Source organism: Schistocerca serialis, chromosome 3 (assembly GCF_023864345.2).
Source record: "Schistocerca serialis cubense isolate TAMUIC-IGC-003099 chromosome 3, iqSchSeri2.2, whole genome shotgun sequence".
NCBI lineage: Eukaryota > Metazoa > Arthropoda > Insecta > Orthoptera > Acrididae > Schistocerca > Schistocerca serialis.
The window spans coordinates 456,430,153-456,443,381 of record NC_064640.1 but is presented as its reverse complement, the minus strand read 5'-3'; the positions used below and the strand labels follow the sequence as shown (position 1 = coordinate 456,443,381).

Genomic DNA, 13,229 nt, shown 5'->3' with positions numbered 1-13,229 from the left:
GGCGGAAAGTAATAGGTATTCCTGCCCGTGAGTGAGGTGCAGAGAAGAGGAGATGATGTAGTTCATAGCGGGACTACTGATCTTCGTCGGTCTGGATGCGTTACGGAACCAGCGCCTGAAAGGAGGAATTCTGTTCCCCAAGCAGGAAGACGTAGTGATCACGAGTCGTCTCTGGATGATACAGGTGGTATTCAAAGCATGGGAAACGCGTAAAGAGTTGAGAAGATTGGAACAAGCATTCGGGAAATTCCGTCATGGAACGGAAAGGCATGGGATACTTAAAGGAACTGCCGTGGTATGTAAGAGAGTACAAGAGGAGTACGATAAATTAAGGAGTGAGATGACCCAGGTAATGGGGATTATACCACATACGCGAATGAAGTGGAGTTGGATCGACGCTGGAGGTCGGTTTATGAAAACAATATTTGTCGCTGCTGATGGGGCAGACATTCGAAGGGTGCACAACACCGTAGAATAGGTTAAGTAATGGGCAAAAGGGAAGAAAGCACTAGTGATTGGTACACTATTCTGATTGCAAGCTTAGAGAAGGACGTATTAAATGACACACGACTACTACGGCTACTGACTGGGGAAGTAATGCGATATGCCAAATCTACAGGAGATGCAGTTGATCAGAACATCAGGGAACTACAAACCGAAGTAAGAGTCTTATAGGGAAGCAGTAATGACAAAATGGTTGCACTCCATAGAAACTAGTGTTTGGGATCACGAGGAAAAGCAACAGAACTACAGGTGACTATTCAGCAGGATGTTAGAGACCAGTCAGGGGTAAACTTACTGTCGCCAGAGCAGTATTTAGAGGGTCTGAAGAAAGTACGGAAGGAACTACCACCGGAGTTGGGGTTGGTTTTAAAACCCGAACATAAGAACTTACGTTTTTTGTTTCAAGATAGCCACAGAATCTGTGAGACTGATGGAGCAAAAGTTTACCGTTTCTAGACCAGTATCAGGGAAGCGAGCACGTTACGAGTGCTACATAGTTCATGCGTATCCTGTCGAGTGGGGGATATTGGTGAAAATTGTAAGAGCAAAAACGCAGCGACTATTATTAATTGCAAAAGACAGGGGAAGGAATTTAGAAATGGAGGAAGCCAAGTTACAGAAATGCTAGCAAGGGGAAATTACAGTCTGTCTGCATATGGTAATAAAGGAGGGGCATAGAAGACGAAACACAAGACAGAATTCAGACCCAGCCATCGTTCAGAGTCCAGTGGATTGGATACCCCGAGCACAAAAGTACCAGAAGGAAGATAAACGCACGAGCGGGTAGTATTAAGGGTTGTTGTTGTTGTGGTCTTCAGTCCTGAGACTGGTTTGATGCAGCTCTCCACGCTACTCTATCCTGTGTAAGCTTCTTCATCTCCCAGTACCTACTGCAACCTACATCCTTCTGAATTTGCTTAGTGTATTCATCTCTTGGTGTCCCTGTACGATTTTTACCCTCCACGCTGCCCTCCAATACTAAACTGGTGATCCCTTGATGCCTCAGAACATGTCCTACCAACCAATCCCTTGTTCTAGTCAAGTTGTGCCACAAACTTCTCTTCTCCCCAATCCTATTCAATGCTTCCTCATTAGTTATGTGATGTACCCATCTAATCTTCAGCATTCTTCTGTAGCACCACATTTCGAAAGCTTCTATTCTCTTCTTGTCCAAACTATTTATCGTCCATGTTTCACTTCCATACAAATACTTTTAGAAACGACTTCCTGACACTTAAACCTATACTCGATGTTAACAAATTTCTCCTCTTCAGAAATGCTTTCCTTGCCATTGACAGTCTACATTTTATATCCTCTCCACTTCGACCATCATCAGTTATTTTGCTCCCCAAATAGCAAAACTCCTTTACTACTTTAAGTGTCTCATTTCCTAATCTAATTCCCTCAGCATCACCCGACTTAATTCGACTACATTCCATTATCCTTGTTTTGCTTTTGTTGATGTTCATCTTATATCCTCCTTTCAAGACACTATCCATTCCGTTCAACTGCTCTTGCAAGTCCTTTGCTGTCTCTGACAGAATTACGTCATCGGCGAACCTCAAAGTTTTTATTTCTTCTCCATGGATTTTAATACCTACTCCGAATTTTTCTTTTGTTTCCTTCACTGCTTGCTCAATATAAACATTGAATAACATCGGGGAGAGGCTACAACCCTGTCTCACTCCCTTCCCAACCACTGCTTCCCTTTCGTGCCCCTCGACCCTTATAACTGCCATCTGGTTTCTGTACAAATTGTAAATAGCTTTTCGCTCACTGTATTTTACCCCTGCCACCTTCAGAATTTAAAAGAGAGTATTCCAGTCAACATTGTCAAAAGCTTTCTCTAAGTCTACAAATGCTAGGAACGTAGATTTGCCTTTCCTTAATCTGGATTCTAAGATAAGTCGTAAGGTCAGTATTGCCTCACGTGTCCCGATATTTCTACGGAATCCAAACTGATCTTCCCCGAGCTCGGCTTCTAGCAGTTTTTACTTTCGTCTGTAAAGAATTCGTGTTAGTATTTTGCAGCCGTGACTTATTAAAGTGATAGTTCGGTAATTTTCACATCTGTCAATACCTGCTTTCTTTGGGATTGGAGTTATTATATTGTTCCTGATGTCTGAGGGTATTTCGCCTGTCTCACACATCTTGCTCACCAGATGGTAGAGTTTTGTCAGTACTGGCTCTCCCAAGGCTGTCAGTAGTTCTAATGGAATGTTGCCTACTCCCGGAGCTTTGTTGCGACTCAGGTCTTTCAGTGCTCTGTCAAACTCTTCACGCAGTATCATATCTCCCATTTCATCTTCATCTACATCCTCTTCCATTTCCATAATATTGTCCTCAAGTACATCGCCCTTGTATATACTCCTTCCACCTTTCTGCTTTCCCTTCTTTGCTTAGAACTGGGTTTCCATTTGAGCTCTTGATATTCATACAAGTGGTTCTCTTTTCTCCAAAGGTATCTTTAATTTTCCTGTAGGCAATATCTATCTTACCCCTCATGAGATAAGCCTCTACATCCTTACATTTGTCCTCTAACCATCCCTCCTTAGCCATTCCGCACTTCTTGTGGATCTCATTTTTGAGCCGTTTTTATTCCTTTTTGCCTGCTTCACTTGCTGCATTTTTGTATTTTGTCCTTCCATCAATTAAATTCAGTATCACTTCTGTTACCCAAGGATTTCTACTAGCCCTCGTCTTTTCACCTACTTGATCCTCTGCTGCCTTCACTATTTCATTCCTCAAAGCTACCCATTCTTCTTCTACTGTATTTCTTTCCCCCATTCCTGTCAATTGTTCCCTTATGATCTCCCTGAAACCCTGTACAACCTCTGGTTTAGTCAGTTTATCCAGGTCCCATCTCCTTAAATTCCAACCTTTTTGCAGTTTCTTCAGTTTTAATCTACAGTTCATAAACAATAGATTGTGGTCAGAGTCCACGTCTGCCCCTGGAAATGTCTTACAATTCAAAACCTGGTTCCTAAATCTCTGTCTTACCATTATATAACCTATCTGAAACCTGTCAGTATCTCCAGGCTTCTTCCATGTATACAATCTTCTTTTATGATTCTTGAACCTAGTGTGAGCTATGATTAGGTTGTGCTCTGTGCAAAATTCCACCAGGCGGCTTCCTCTTTCGTTTCTTACCCCCAATCCATATTCACCTAATATGTTTCCTTCTCTCCCTTTTCCTACTGACGAATTCCAGTCACCCATGACTATTAAATTTTCATTTCCCTTCACTATCTGAATAATTTCTTTTATTTCATCATACATGTTTTGAATTTCTTCGTCATCTGCAGAGCTAGTAGGCATATAAACTTGTACTACTGTGATAGGCGTGGGCTTCGTATCTATCTTGGCCACAATAATGCGTTCACTATGCTGTTTGTAGTAGCTTACTCGCATTCCTATTTTTCTATTCATTATTAAACTTACTCCTGCATTACCCCTACTTGATTTTATGTTTATAACCCTGTAGTCACCTGACCAGAAGTCTTGTTCCTCCTGCCAGCGAACTTCACTAATTCCCACTATATCTAACTTTAACCTATCCATTTACCTTTTTAAATTTTCTAACCTACCTGCCCGATTAAGGGATCTGACATTCCACGCTCCGATCCGTAGAACGCCAGTTTTCTTTCTCTTGATAACGACATCCTCTTGAGTAGTCCCCGCCCGGAGATCCGAATGGGGGACTATTTTACCTCCGGAATGTTTTACCCAAGAGGACGCCATCATCATTTAATCATACAGTAAAGCTGCATGCCCTCGGGAAAAATTACGGCCGTAGATTCCCCTTGCTTTCAGCCGTTCACAGTACCAGCACAGCAAGGCTGTTTTGGTTAGTGTTACAAGGCCAGATCAGTCAATCATCCAGACTGATGCCCTGCAACTACTGAAAAGGCTGCTGTCCCTCTTCAGGAACCATACATTTGTCTGGCCTCTCAACAGATACCCCTCCGTTGTGGTTGCACCTACGGTACGGCTATCTGTATCGCTGAGGCACGCAAGCCTCCCTACCAACGGCAAGGTCCATGGTTCATGGGGGGGGGGGGGTGTATTAAGGCTAATTGATTCAATTTAACTTGTTTGGAACAGAGGATTAGAGGTTATTATGGCAGAAGCCTACTAATGAAATGGTATATGAGTCTTGGAGCACGGCAAAGGGCCCCATAGAAATGTGTAAGATTAAGTGACAGGGTTAAGCAAACCAACTGTTAGAATAATCCTTAAGAGGCGAAACAGGATCAGAAGGGCCAGTCGCCTGGAACTCTAGCGTAAAAGGTAATCTAAGTTGCTCGACCCAAACGACCGGGTCTTGATAAAAAGGAGGGCAATGTGGCGTATCAAGTGTATGCCAGAGCGAAAGTGAACTGCAACAGAGCCAGCCGCAGGCAGGCAAGAGTGTTATGCATTGCGAAGCAAAATAAGGCTGACGGGTGTTGTGAAGCAGAGCCACTTGGAAACGGTATAGCAACAGCCGTTGCTGCAATACACTACCGGAAGGCTGGAAGCCTTCCCTCACTTGCCACCACGGAATTGTTTAGTGTGTGTGCCTTAAGGCCTAAACGAACATAGTCTGGAGCGTATAAGTACTCAACCTTTCGAGTACTAAAATATTCTCGTCTCAGTATCACAGCCGACGCCGCGAGTCTGTGACGCTTAGAGCGACATCGTGTAATGCAGTATGAGGTCCGCTGTTCGACCACTGGACAGGGCAGCCTGTCCTGAGTCATGAGGGAGTCGCCGCCGGAGCAGAGACGCGGCCGCTCGCTGGAGGGAGGTCACGGCCACCTTCGCGGTATCGCCAAACGCGCTGCCGCGCTGTCATCACGGTTGCATCCGGAGACGTCACTGACAATGGCATTTGGGTGACGCTAGGCTCTGCCCCGCTCTTTGACTGTCAGCAATGTCGGACTGTTTCGCATGAGAGGCAACTGGACTCCACCACCAAACTGTTCCTCGTCTACTACGGCCGAGGGCCAGAATAAAGAAGTTAATTAAACAGATCTACTGTCGTCCTGACGTCTTGTTTCACTCTCCATGGGTGACAAACCATGGGTCATCTAACAATATCTTCGTAATGAACAAGATTACAAGAAAGACAATCATCATCTTGAAGCTGAAGCTCTCTTGTCCACGTTTGCTTACAAATAGATTTGGTTTTGGAGAGGGTCCCCCTTGAGCATCTCACAATTTTGTCTTTTCTTCTACATGCAAGACATGGTTCGCTGAAGTTTCGACATCATCAGTGGGCTTTCATTTTCTTTCTGTTAAACAGTTAAACAGGAAAAATGGTCTTTACTATTTGTACTCCTATAAATTTGAGTCTTTAAGATATTATTTACAAATTTGAAAAAACAGATGAAGTTTCGTAAGCCGGCCGCAGTGGCCGAGCGGTTCTAGGCGCTTCAGTCTGGAACAGCGCGACCGCTACGGTCACAGGTTCGAATCCTGCCTCGGACATAGATGTGTGTGATGTTGGGTTTAATTAGTTCTAAGATCTAGGGCACTGATGACCTCAGATGTTAAGTCCCATAGTACTCAGAGCCATTTGAACCATTTGAAGTTTTGTATATATACCTTGTTATGCTTGTATTTATACACTACTGGCCATTAAAACTGCTACACCAAGAAGAAATGCAAGTGATAAACGGGTATTCGTTGGACAAATATACTAGAACTGACACGTGATTACATTTTCACGCAATTTGGGTGCACAGATCCTGAGAAATTAGTACCCAGGACAAACTCCTCTGGCCGTAATAACGGCTTTGATACGCCTGGGCATTGAGTCAAACAGAGCTTGGATGGCGTGTACAGGTACAGCTGCCTATGCAGCTTCAACACGATACCACAGTTCATCAAGAGTAGTGACTGGCATATTGTGACGAGCCAGTTGCTCGGCCATCATTGTCCAGACGTTTTCAGTTCGTGAGAGATCTGGAGAATGTTCTGGCAAGGGCAGCAGTCGAACATTTTCTGTATCCAGAAAGGCCCGTACAGGACCTGCAACAGGCGGTCGTGCATTATCCTGCTGAAATGTAGGGTTTCGCAGGGATCGAATGAAGGGTAGAACCACGGGTCGTAACACATCTGAAATGTAACGTCCACTGTTCAAAGTGCCGTCAATGAGAACAAGAGGTGACCGAGACGTGTAACCAATGGCACCCCATACCATCACGCCAGGTGATACGCCAGTATGGCAATGACGAATACACGCTTCCAATGTGCGTTCACTGCGATGTCGCCAAACGCGGATGCGACCATCATGATGCTGTAAACAGAACCTGGAGTCATCCCAAAAAATGACGTTTTGCCATTCGTGCACCATGTTCGTCGTTGAGTACACGATCGCAGGCGCTCCTGTCGGTGATGCAGCGTCAAGGGTAACCGCAGCCATGGTCTCCGAGCTGATAGTCCATGCTGCTGCAAACGTCGTCGAACTGTTGATACAGATGATTGTTGTCTTGCAAACGTCCCCCTATGTTGACTCAGGGATCGAGACGTGGCTGCACGATCCGTTACAGCCACGCGGATAAGATGCCTGTCATTTCGACTGCTAGTGATACGAGGCCCTTGGGATTCAGCACGGCTTTCCGTATTATCCTCCTGAACCCACCAATTCCATATTCTGCTAACAGTCATTGGATCTCGACCAACGCGAGCAGCAGTATCGCGATACGATAAACCGCAATAGCGATAGGCTGCAATCCGACCTTTATCAAAGTGATCGGAAACGTGAGTGTACACATTTCTCCTCCTTATACGAGGCATCACAACAACGTTTCACCAGGCAATGCCGTTCAACCGCTGTTTGTGTATGAGAAATGGGTTGGAAACTTTCCTCACGTCAGCATGTTGTAGGTGTCGCCACTGGCGCCAACCTTGAATGAATGCTCTGAAAAGCTAATCATTTGCATATCACAGCATCTTCTTCCTGTCGGTTAAATTTCGTGTCTGTAGCACGTCATCTTCGTGGTGTAGCAATTTTAATGACCAATAGTGTACCTTGTTATGTTATGCTGTGGTTTCCTTGGGTTTTTATGTTTCTTATTGCACTTGTTTCCTTTCACAGTTTGTCATCTACAACCACATAGAACTTGATGTAGAAAAGCTATTTACGAGTGACTTTGTGAGTGAGTGAGTGTGTGTGTGTGTGTGTGTGTGTGTGTAGTTAGGAGAAGGTTTGTGTGCTTTGGTTGGTTCAAATGGCTCTGAGCACTACGGGACTTAACATCTGAGGTCATCAGTCCCCTAGAACTTAGAACTACTTAAACCTAACTAACCTAAGGACATCACACACATCGATGCCCGAAGCAGGATGCGAACCTGCGACCGTAGCGGTCGCGCGGTTCCAGACTGAAGCGCCTAGAACCGCTTGGCCACACCGGTCGGCTTGTGTGCTTTGTTTAATTATTTTGTTTGTATGTATGTATGTATGTATGTATGTATGTGTGTGTGTGTGTGTGTGTGTGTGTGTGTGTGTGTGTGTGAGAGAGAGAGAGAGAGAGATTATGGGTTGGATTTATCTGATAGTTCTTTGAGTGTTTATGGGTTGGTGTTATCTGATAGTTCTTTGAGAGTGTAGAACAGAACTCCGTATCATAGATCTGTGTATTCATTTATTATTTGTTTTCTTTCGATTAAGGCTTTTTGTATTTGGCAGCTTTCTTCAATTATTAGGTTTTGTGGCGACCTATTGGTGCCTCTGAGAGTTTTCAAGTCGGTGTTGATGTTTGTTGGGGTGTGTTTCATGTCCATAAGTTCTTCAGGAAATGTAGAATGATAGCTGCTACTTTTTAATATTCTTCTGTGTTTTAAATATCTGGTACTAAATTTTATGCTCGTCTGTCTTACACAAATTGTAATGCAGTCCTGGCATATTAGTTGGCAAATACTAGACATGTTGTATTTCCCTGTTTTCGCATTGGTTGCCCTTAATCTTCTCTGTACTGAATTATCTGTTCTGTAGGCTATTTTTGGCCTTGTTTTTTCAGTTACGTAATTATCAAGTAAATAGATAGTGTCAGTACCATCCATATCACATGGATGTCAAAACCATAAGACCTACTGTATGTAAAAACGTATAATACTGAAATTCACTTAATAATTACAAGTAAAATTAGAAATAATGTACGAAAATTATGTAACATCTACTTACAGATAACCTGATGATGGCAGTTCATCGAAATATCGAAATAGGTCTACTGTAAAAAGTAAAGGCAATCAAACTCAGCAGCGTACTTGGACTTGTAAATATACATGTCATACAGGTGAAACCATATAATCTGGGAAACTGAACCACGAAACTAATTCGGAAAAACTGAAACCAAAGTGTGTGTCGGATTACAAGAAGTCTATTGTTGCAGCGGTCAAATATGACACGTTACTTAGCTCGAGGCCTCGTGATGACTGGGTCTTGTGTACTGTCCTTAGGTTAGTTAGGTTTAAGTAGTTCTGAGTTCTAGGGGACTGATGACCATAGATGTTAAGTCCCATAGTGCTCAGGGCCATTTGAACCATTTTGAACTTAGCTCGAGGCAATGTGTATGCACACCGTGCAATTGTACACAAACTTTTTCCACGCCTTAAAGACGTGCGTACTGTGATCTCATGCCATTTACAACGTTCATACCGGCAAGAATCGTCGAATTTCAATTCAGTCTTATTCGTGAGACTTTAGAGAACTATCACCAGGGACATCCATTGCGTCTTCGCAGAGGAACTTTAGAAGCGCTGTTGGATCTTCCCTAAAACAAAACCGGTTTGTAAGGTTCATCGTATGCTGCTGGGATAAATACATGAGAAGATTCTCGTTACTGCTGTAAACAATGTGATGTCAGACTGTGTGCTGCTATTAATTTTGGCCGGCCGCGATGGTCTAGCGGTTCTAGGCGCGCAGTCCGGAACCGTGCGACTGCTACGGACGCAGGTTCGAATCCTGCCTCGGTCATGGATGTGTGTGATGTCCTTAGGTTAGTTAGGTTTAAGTAGTTCTAAGTTCTAGGGGACTGGTGACCTCAGATGTTAAGTCCCATAGTGCTCAGAGCCATTTCAACCATTATTAATTTTGAAGCATATAATACATTTTCTCAAATTTAATTCTTTGTAGAGTTATCTACTTTGAGGAATGTGAAGAATAAAGAATATGCCTACTTGATATTTATTTTAAAAACCTCTTTGTGGGAATAAGTATATTATAAGAGTGTACGATAACTGTAAGTCAGTGCAGCACGCACTGCAAAGCATAGCTCATCACGGCCAGTACGACAGGCACAGCTGCCTCTGGGCATCTAAACCAACCGATAACGGATATCGGCTTTGTCCCGAATTGTAAGGATGTGCCGTATAACGTCATAGATGACTTAGCGAAGCCAATGAAAGTGAATACAAATTCTTAGATATGGTGTCATACTGATCTGTAGCTTAGTCCGAAATCTATGTTACTTTGCTGCATTATAATTCGGTTGTGATTCGGCGAAGCCAATGAATGCGAATACTGATTGGTTGTGAGTAGGCGAAGTGGTATCGAACGCTTCCGTTCGCGTTTTCGGGCATTCAGCAGCGAAGGGATTAGTACAGAAAGCGTTAGAGTGGTAGTGAGTTACTTGTTGAGCCCGGCAAGCAGGAGTTGCGGCGTGACGCGGACGGAGAGCGGCGCCACCACCTCCACCGTGGCGTCGAGGCGCGCGGCGCCGGCCGCGTTGCGCGCCAGGCAGGAGTAGCGGCCGGAGTGCGACTGGCGAGCGCGCACCAGCACGAGCGCGCCGCTCGACGACATGTAGCGCGTCTCGTCGTCCAGCATCTCCGCGTCTGCGAACTCCCACCTGCAAACAGACCTCATGTAGCCACCGACGGAGTGTGTCGCCACCAACAGGCTGATAGGCACTTTTACATGTAAAGGTGGCTTTTGAATGTAATATGGGAGTTGACATCTCGGATATTCGGGAATCCAGCCGGATGTTCGCGTCGTTCTCGCACGATATTTCGACAGCGTGCCCCGCTGTCTTCTTCAGGTGCTACCTGAGACTGGTCCTTGGGTCGATCGAGTCTAGTATTTATGCCTGGAAGGAGCTGGGCATTCCCTAATCGGTCCGCGCCGAGTCGAGTGTTCCGTCTGTGGTCCGCGCTCACCAGACTCGGCTTCAATGGACCCCAATGAGGACGAGTATGGCGGGCGCGGACCACAGACGGAACACTCGACTCGGCGCGGACCGATTAGGGATCACCCAGCTGCTTCCAGGCATAAATACAGGACTCGATCGACCCAAGGACCATCGCCAATATTATTTAATCTTTATATCAACGACATACCGACTCTACCACATGTAACTCTAAGCTTATATGCGGATGATACGGCCTTCCTCACATCCGGAAGAAACATCGAAGTCATTACAACAAGAACACAAAGACAAATTGATATAATGGAATACTGGGAAAAACAGAACAAAATCACTTTTAACGCTACAAAAACAGCTGCAGTATTTTTTACAAAGAAGAGACTACCAAGATTAACAACTCAACTGCAAGTCGCAGACCAACCCATACCTTGGAGCTCAAAGACAAAATATTTGGGTATACATTTGGACAAATCACTAACATTCAAAGAGAACACAATAGAAAGAAAAAGAACTGCTCAAAAAATGATGAATATGCTCATTCCGTTCTTCAAAAGTAAAGAGTTTAACACGAAAACCAAACTACAATTATACAAGTCAACCATTCAGCCAGCAATACTATACGGAGCGGCAGCATGGGGCACTACATGTCAAACCAACATTAAGCAATTACAAATTCTTCAAAATACATGCCTGACGTGGTCTCTTGCAGTACCTCGATGGACGAGGGTAGCTGAAATGCATGCACAATTACAGGAAAAGACAATAAGAGAAAAAATCCAAGATCATGCACAAAAAATTTTCCGAAAAATAGACATATGCCGAGATTCTACCCCTCAACTTAGAACCGTTGCAATAATAGCACCACAACCGTGGCACAGGTATAAAGTACCAAAATCAATAGTACCAGGCTAACTTAAAAACATAATAAATCAAATAGACAATTAACCTCAATATCAAGACCATCAACTGCAACAAGAATATCAAGAAAACAGACGCTGAAATTTCCTAAGCAAGAAAATAAGAAAAAATTAAAATTTCTAAACTAACAAGAAAGGACAAAACCCCAGAAGAACAAAGGACCCCAAAAGAAAGAGCCCAGTTTCTTCTGAATGTTTTTAAAAATAAAGTTATGGAAAACTTACCCTACCCTGAAACACAAAAACAAGTAGAGACCGCCGAAGGCGGGTAGACTTGGCACCAAAAAAAACCCAAGGACCAGTTGCTTAACCTGCGTATCAACTAGCCAATCTCAGGTAGCACCTGAAGAAGACAGCGAGGCACGCTGTTGAAATATCGTGCGAGAACGACGCGAACATCCGGCTGGATTCCCGAATATCCAAGATATCAACAGATCGCTGTGAAAACATGAGGAATTAAATATGGGAGTTATTCCTTGTTTTGCGACTGTAAAAAGTATTATTCCCCTAATTTAAAGCATCTTCATTGGTCATTGTAACAATTTTGGTTTTGTTTGAATATGTGTTTAACGAGATTATAAATAGATCTCATGTTTAATATTAATTTTATTTTTTTATGTCTCGCGTTTTTTTGCTCCTTCGTTATTTCCATAAATTTTTCTGTAGACAGATATGTGAATTTCAGTACACTACACTACACTCTACTGCCACAATATTTTATATTTTGCATGTTTTTATACAGGATGTTTCAGCTGCCCCTTCGGCTGGGTATTGTGCAACTCTCAACGTCTTCAAAAACCACACGCGAGATTTTCATATTTTCTCGCTTGGTATGCAGAAGATATTAGTCGTGTAGAGAAAATGAACGGGACCTTTATGTAGTAAATTTAACGTAGTTAAATTTTGTGCTGGGATACATTTTTCCTGTGGGCCAAAGTTTTCGAATTACTCAAGAAAATCACGTTTGAAGGTGACGTGTTCGTTTTCCTTGAATAAGTCGAAAACTAAGGCCTCTAGCGTAAACGTATCCAAATACAAAATTTAACTACATTAAATTTCCTACAAAACGTTCATGTTAATTTTTTCTGTAGGACTAACAGTTTGCGCATAACGAGTGAGAGGTTATGAACATCCGGAGCGTGGTATTTGAAGGCGTTGCCTGTTACATAAAACCCAGCGCAATCATCTTACGTAGTTTGTCAGATATGTCGCAGAAAATGCCAACCGCTGCTATTTTATTATTTAATGCTTGTGAAATTCGGTGAGTGCACATGTAAAAAGCATTCTCAGTAGGGCAACTCTTCTGAAATCGAAACTGTGACTCGTTGAGGATACTACTGTTGCTCTGGTGAGATACTATTCTACAGTACGTTTCTTTCTCAAAAATTTTGGAAAATGATGTCGGCAGTGAAACAGGTCGCTAATTATTGACATCACTTCTATCATCTTTCTTATGGAGGGGTTTGACGACGGCAAATCAGTTTTAGAATTTTCTTAATTTCAGCAGCAGAAGTTGGTGATACATTCATATGACTGAGTTTTATGAGAGCTGCCTTTTCAGCACACTGCTGTGATTTTTCCTTTGACCTATTTGTCTTCGTACTTGCTACTAAACTTAAGATATCATTATCAAATGTATTTTCTACCTGATACTCATCATTTATAGCCCTTCCATTCA

At 43.3% G+C, this 13,229-nt stretch overlaps 1 protein-coding gene across 1 annotated transcript in view; it reads right to left on the bottom strand.

Moving 5' to 3' along the window:
- LOC126470920 (Down syndrome cell adhesion molecule-like protein Dscam2) overlaps positions 1-10,318 on the bottom strand; it is a 504,863-nt gene extending 494,545 nt beyond the window's left edge. The window contains exon 1 of the mRNA XM_050098951.1: positions 10,122-10,318. Coding sequence (XP_049954908.1) covers positions 10,122-10,318 — 197 coding nt within the window. The remainder of the gene's footprint in view (positions 1-10,121) is intronic.
- Positions 10,319-13,229: the final 2,911 nt, after the last annotated feature.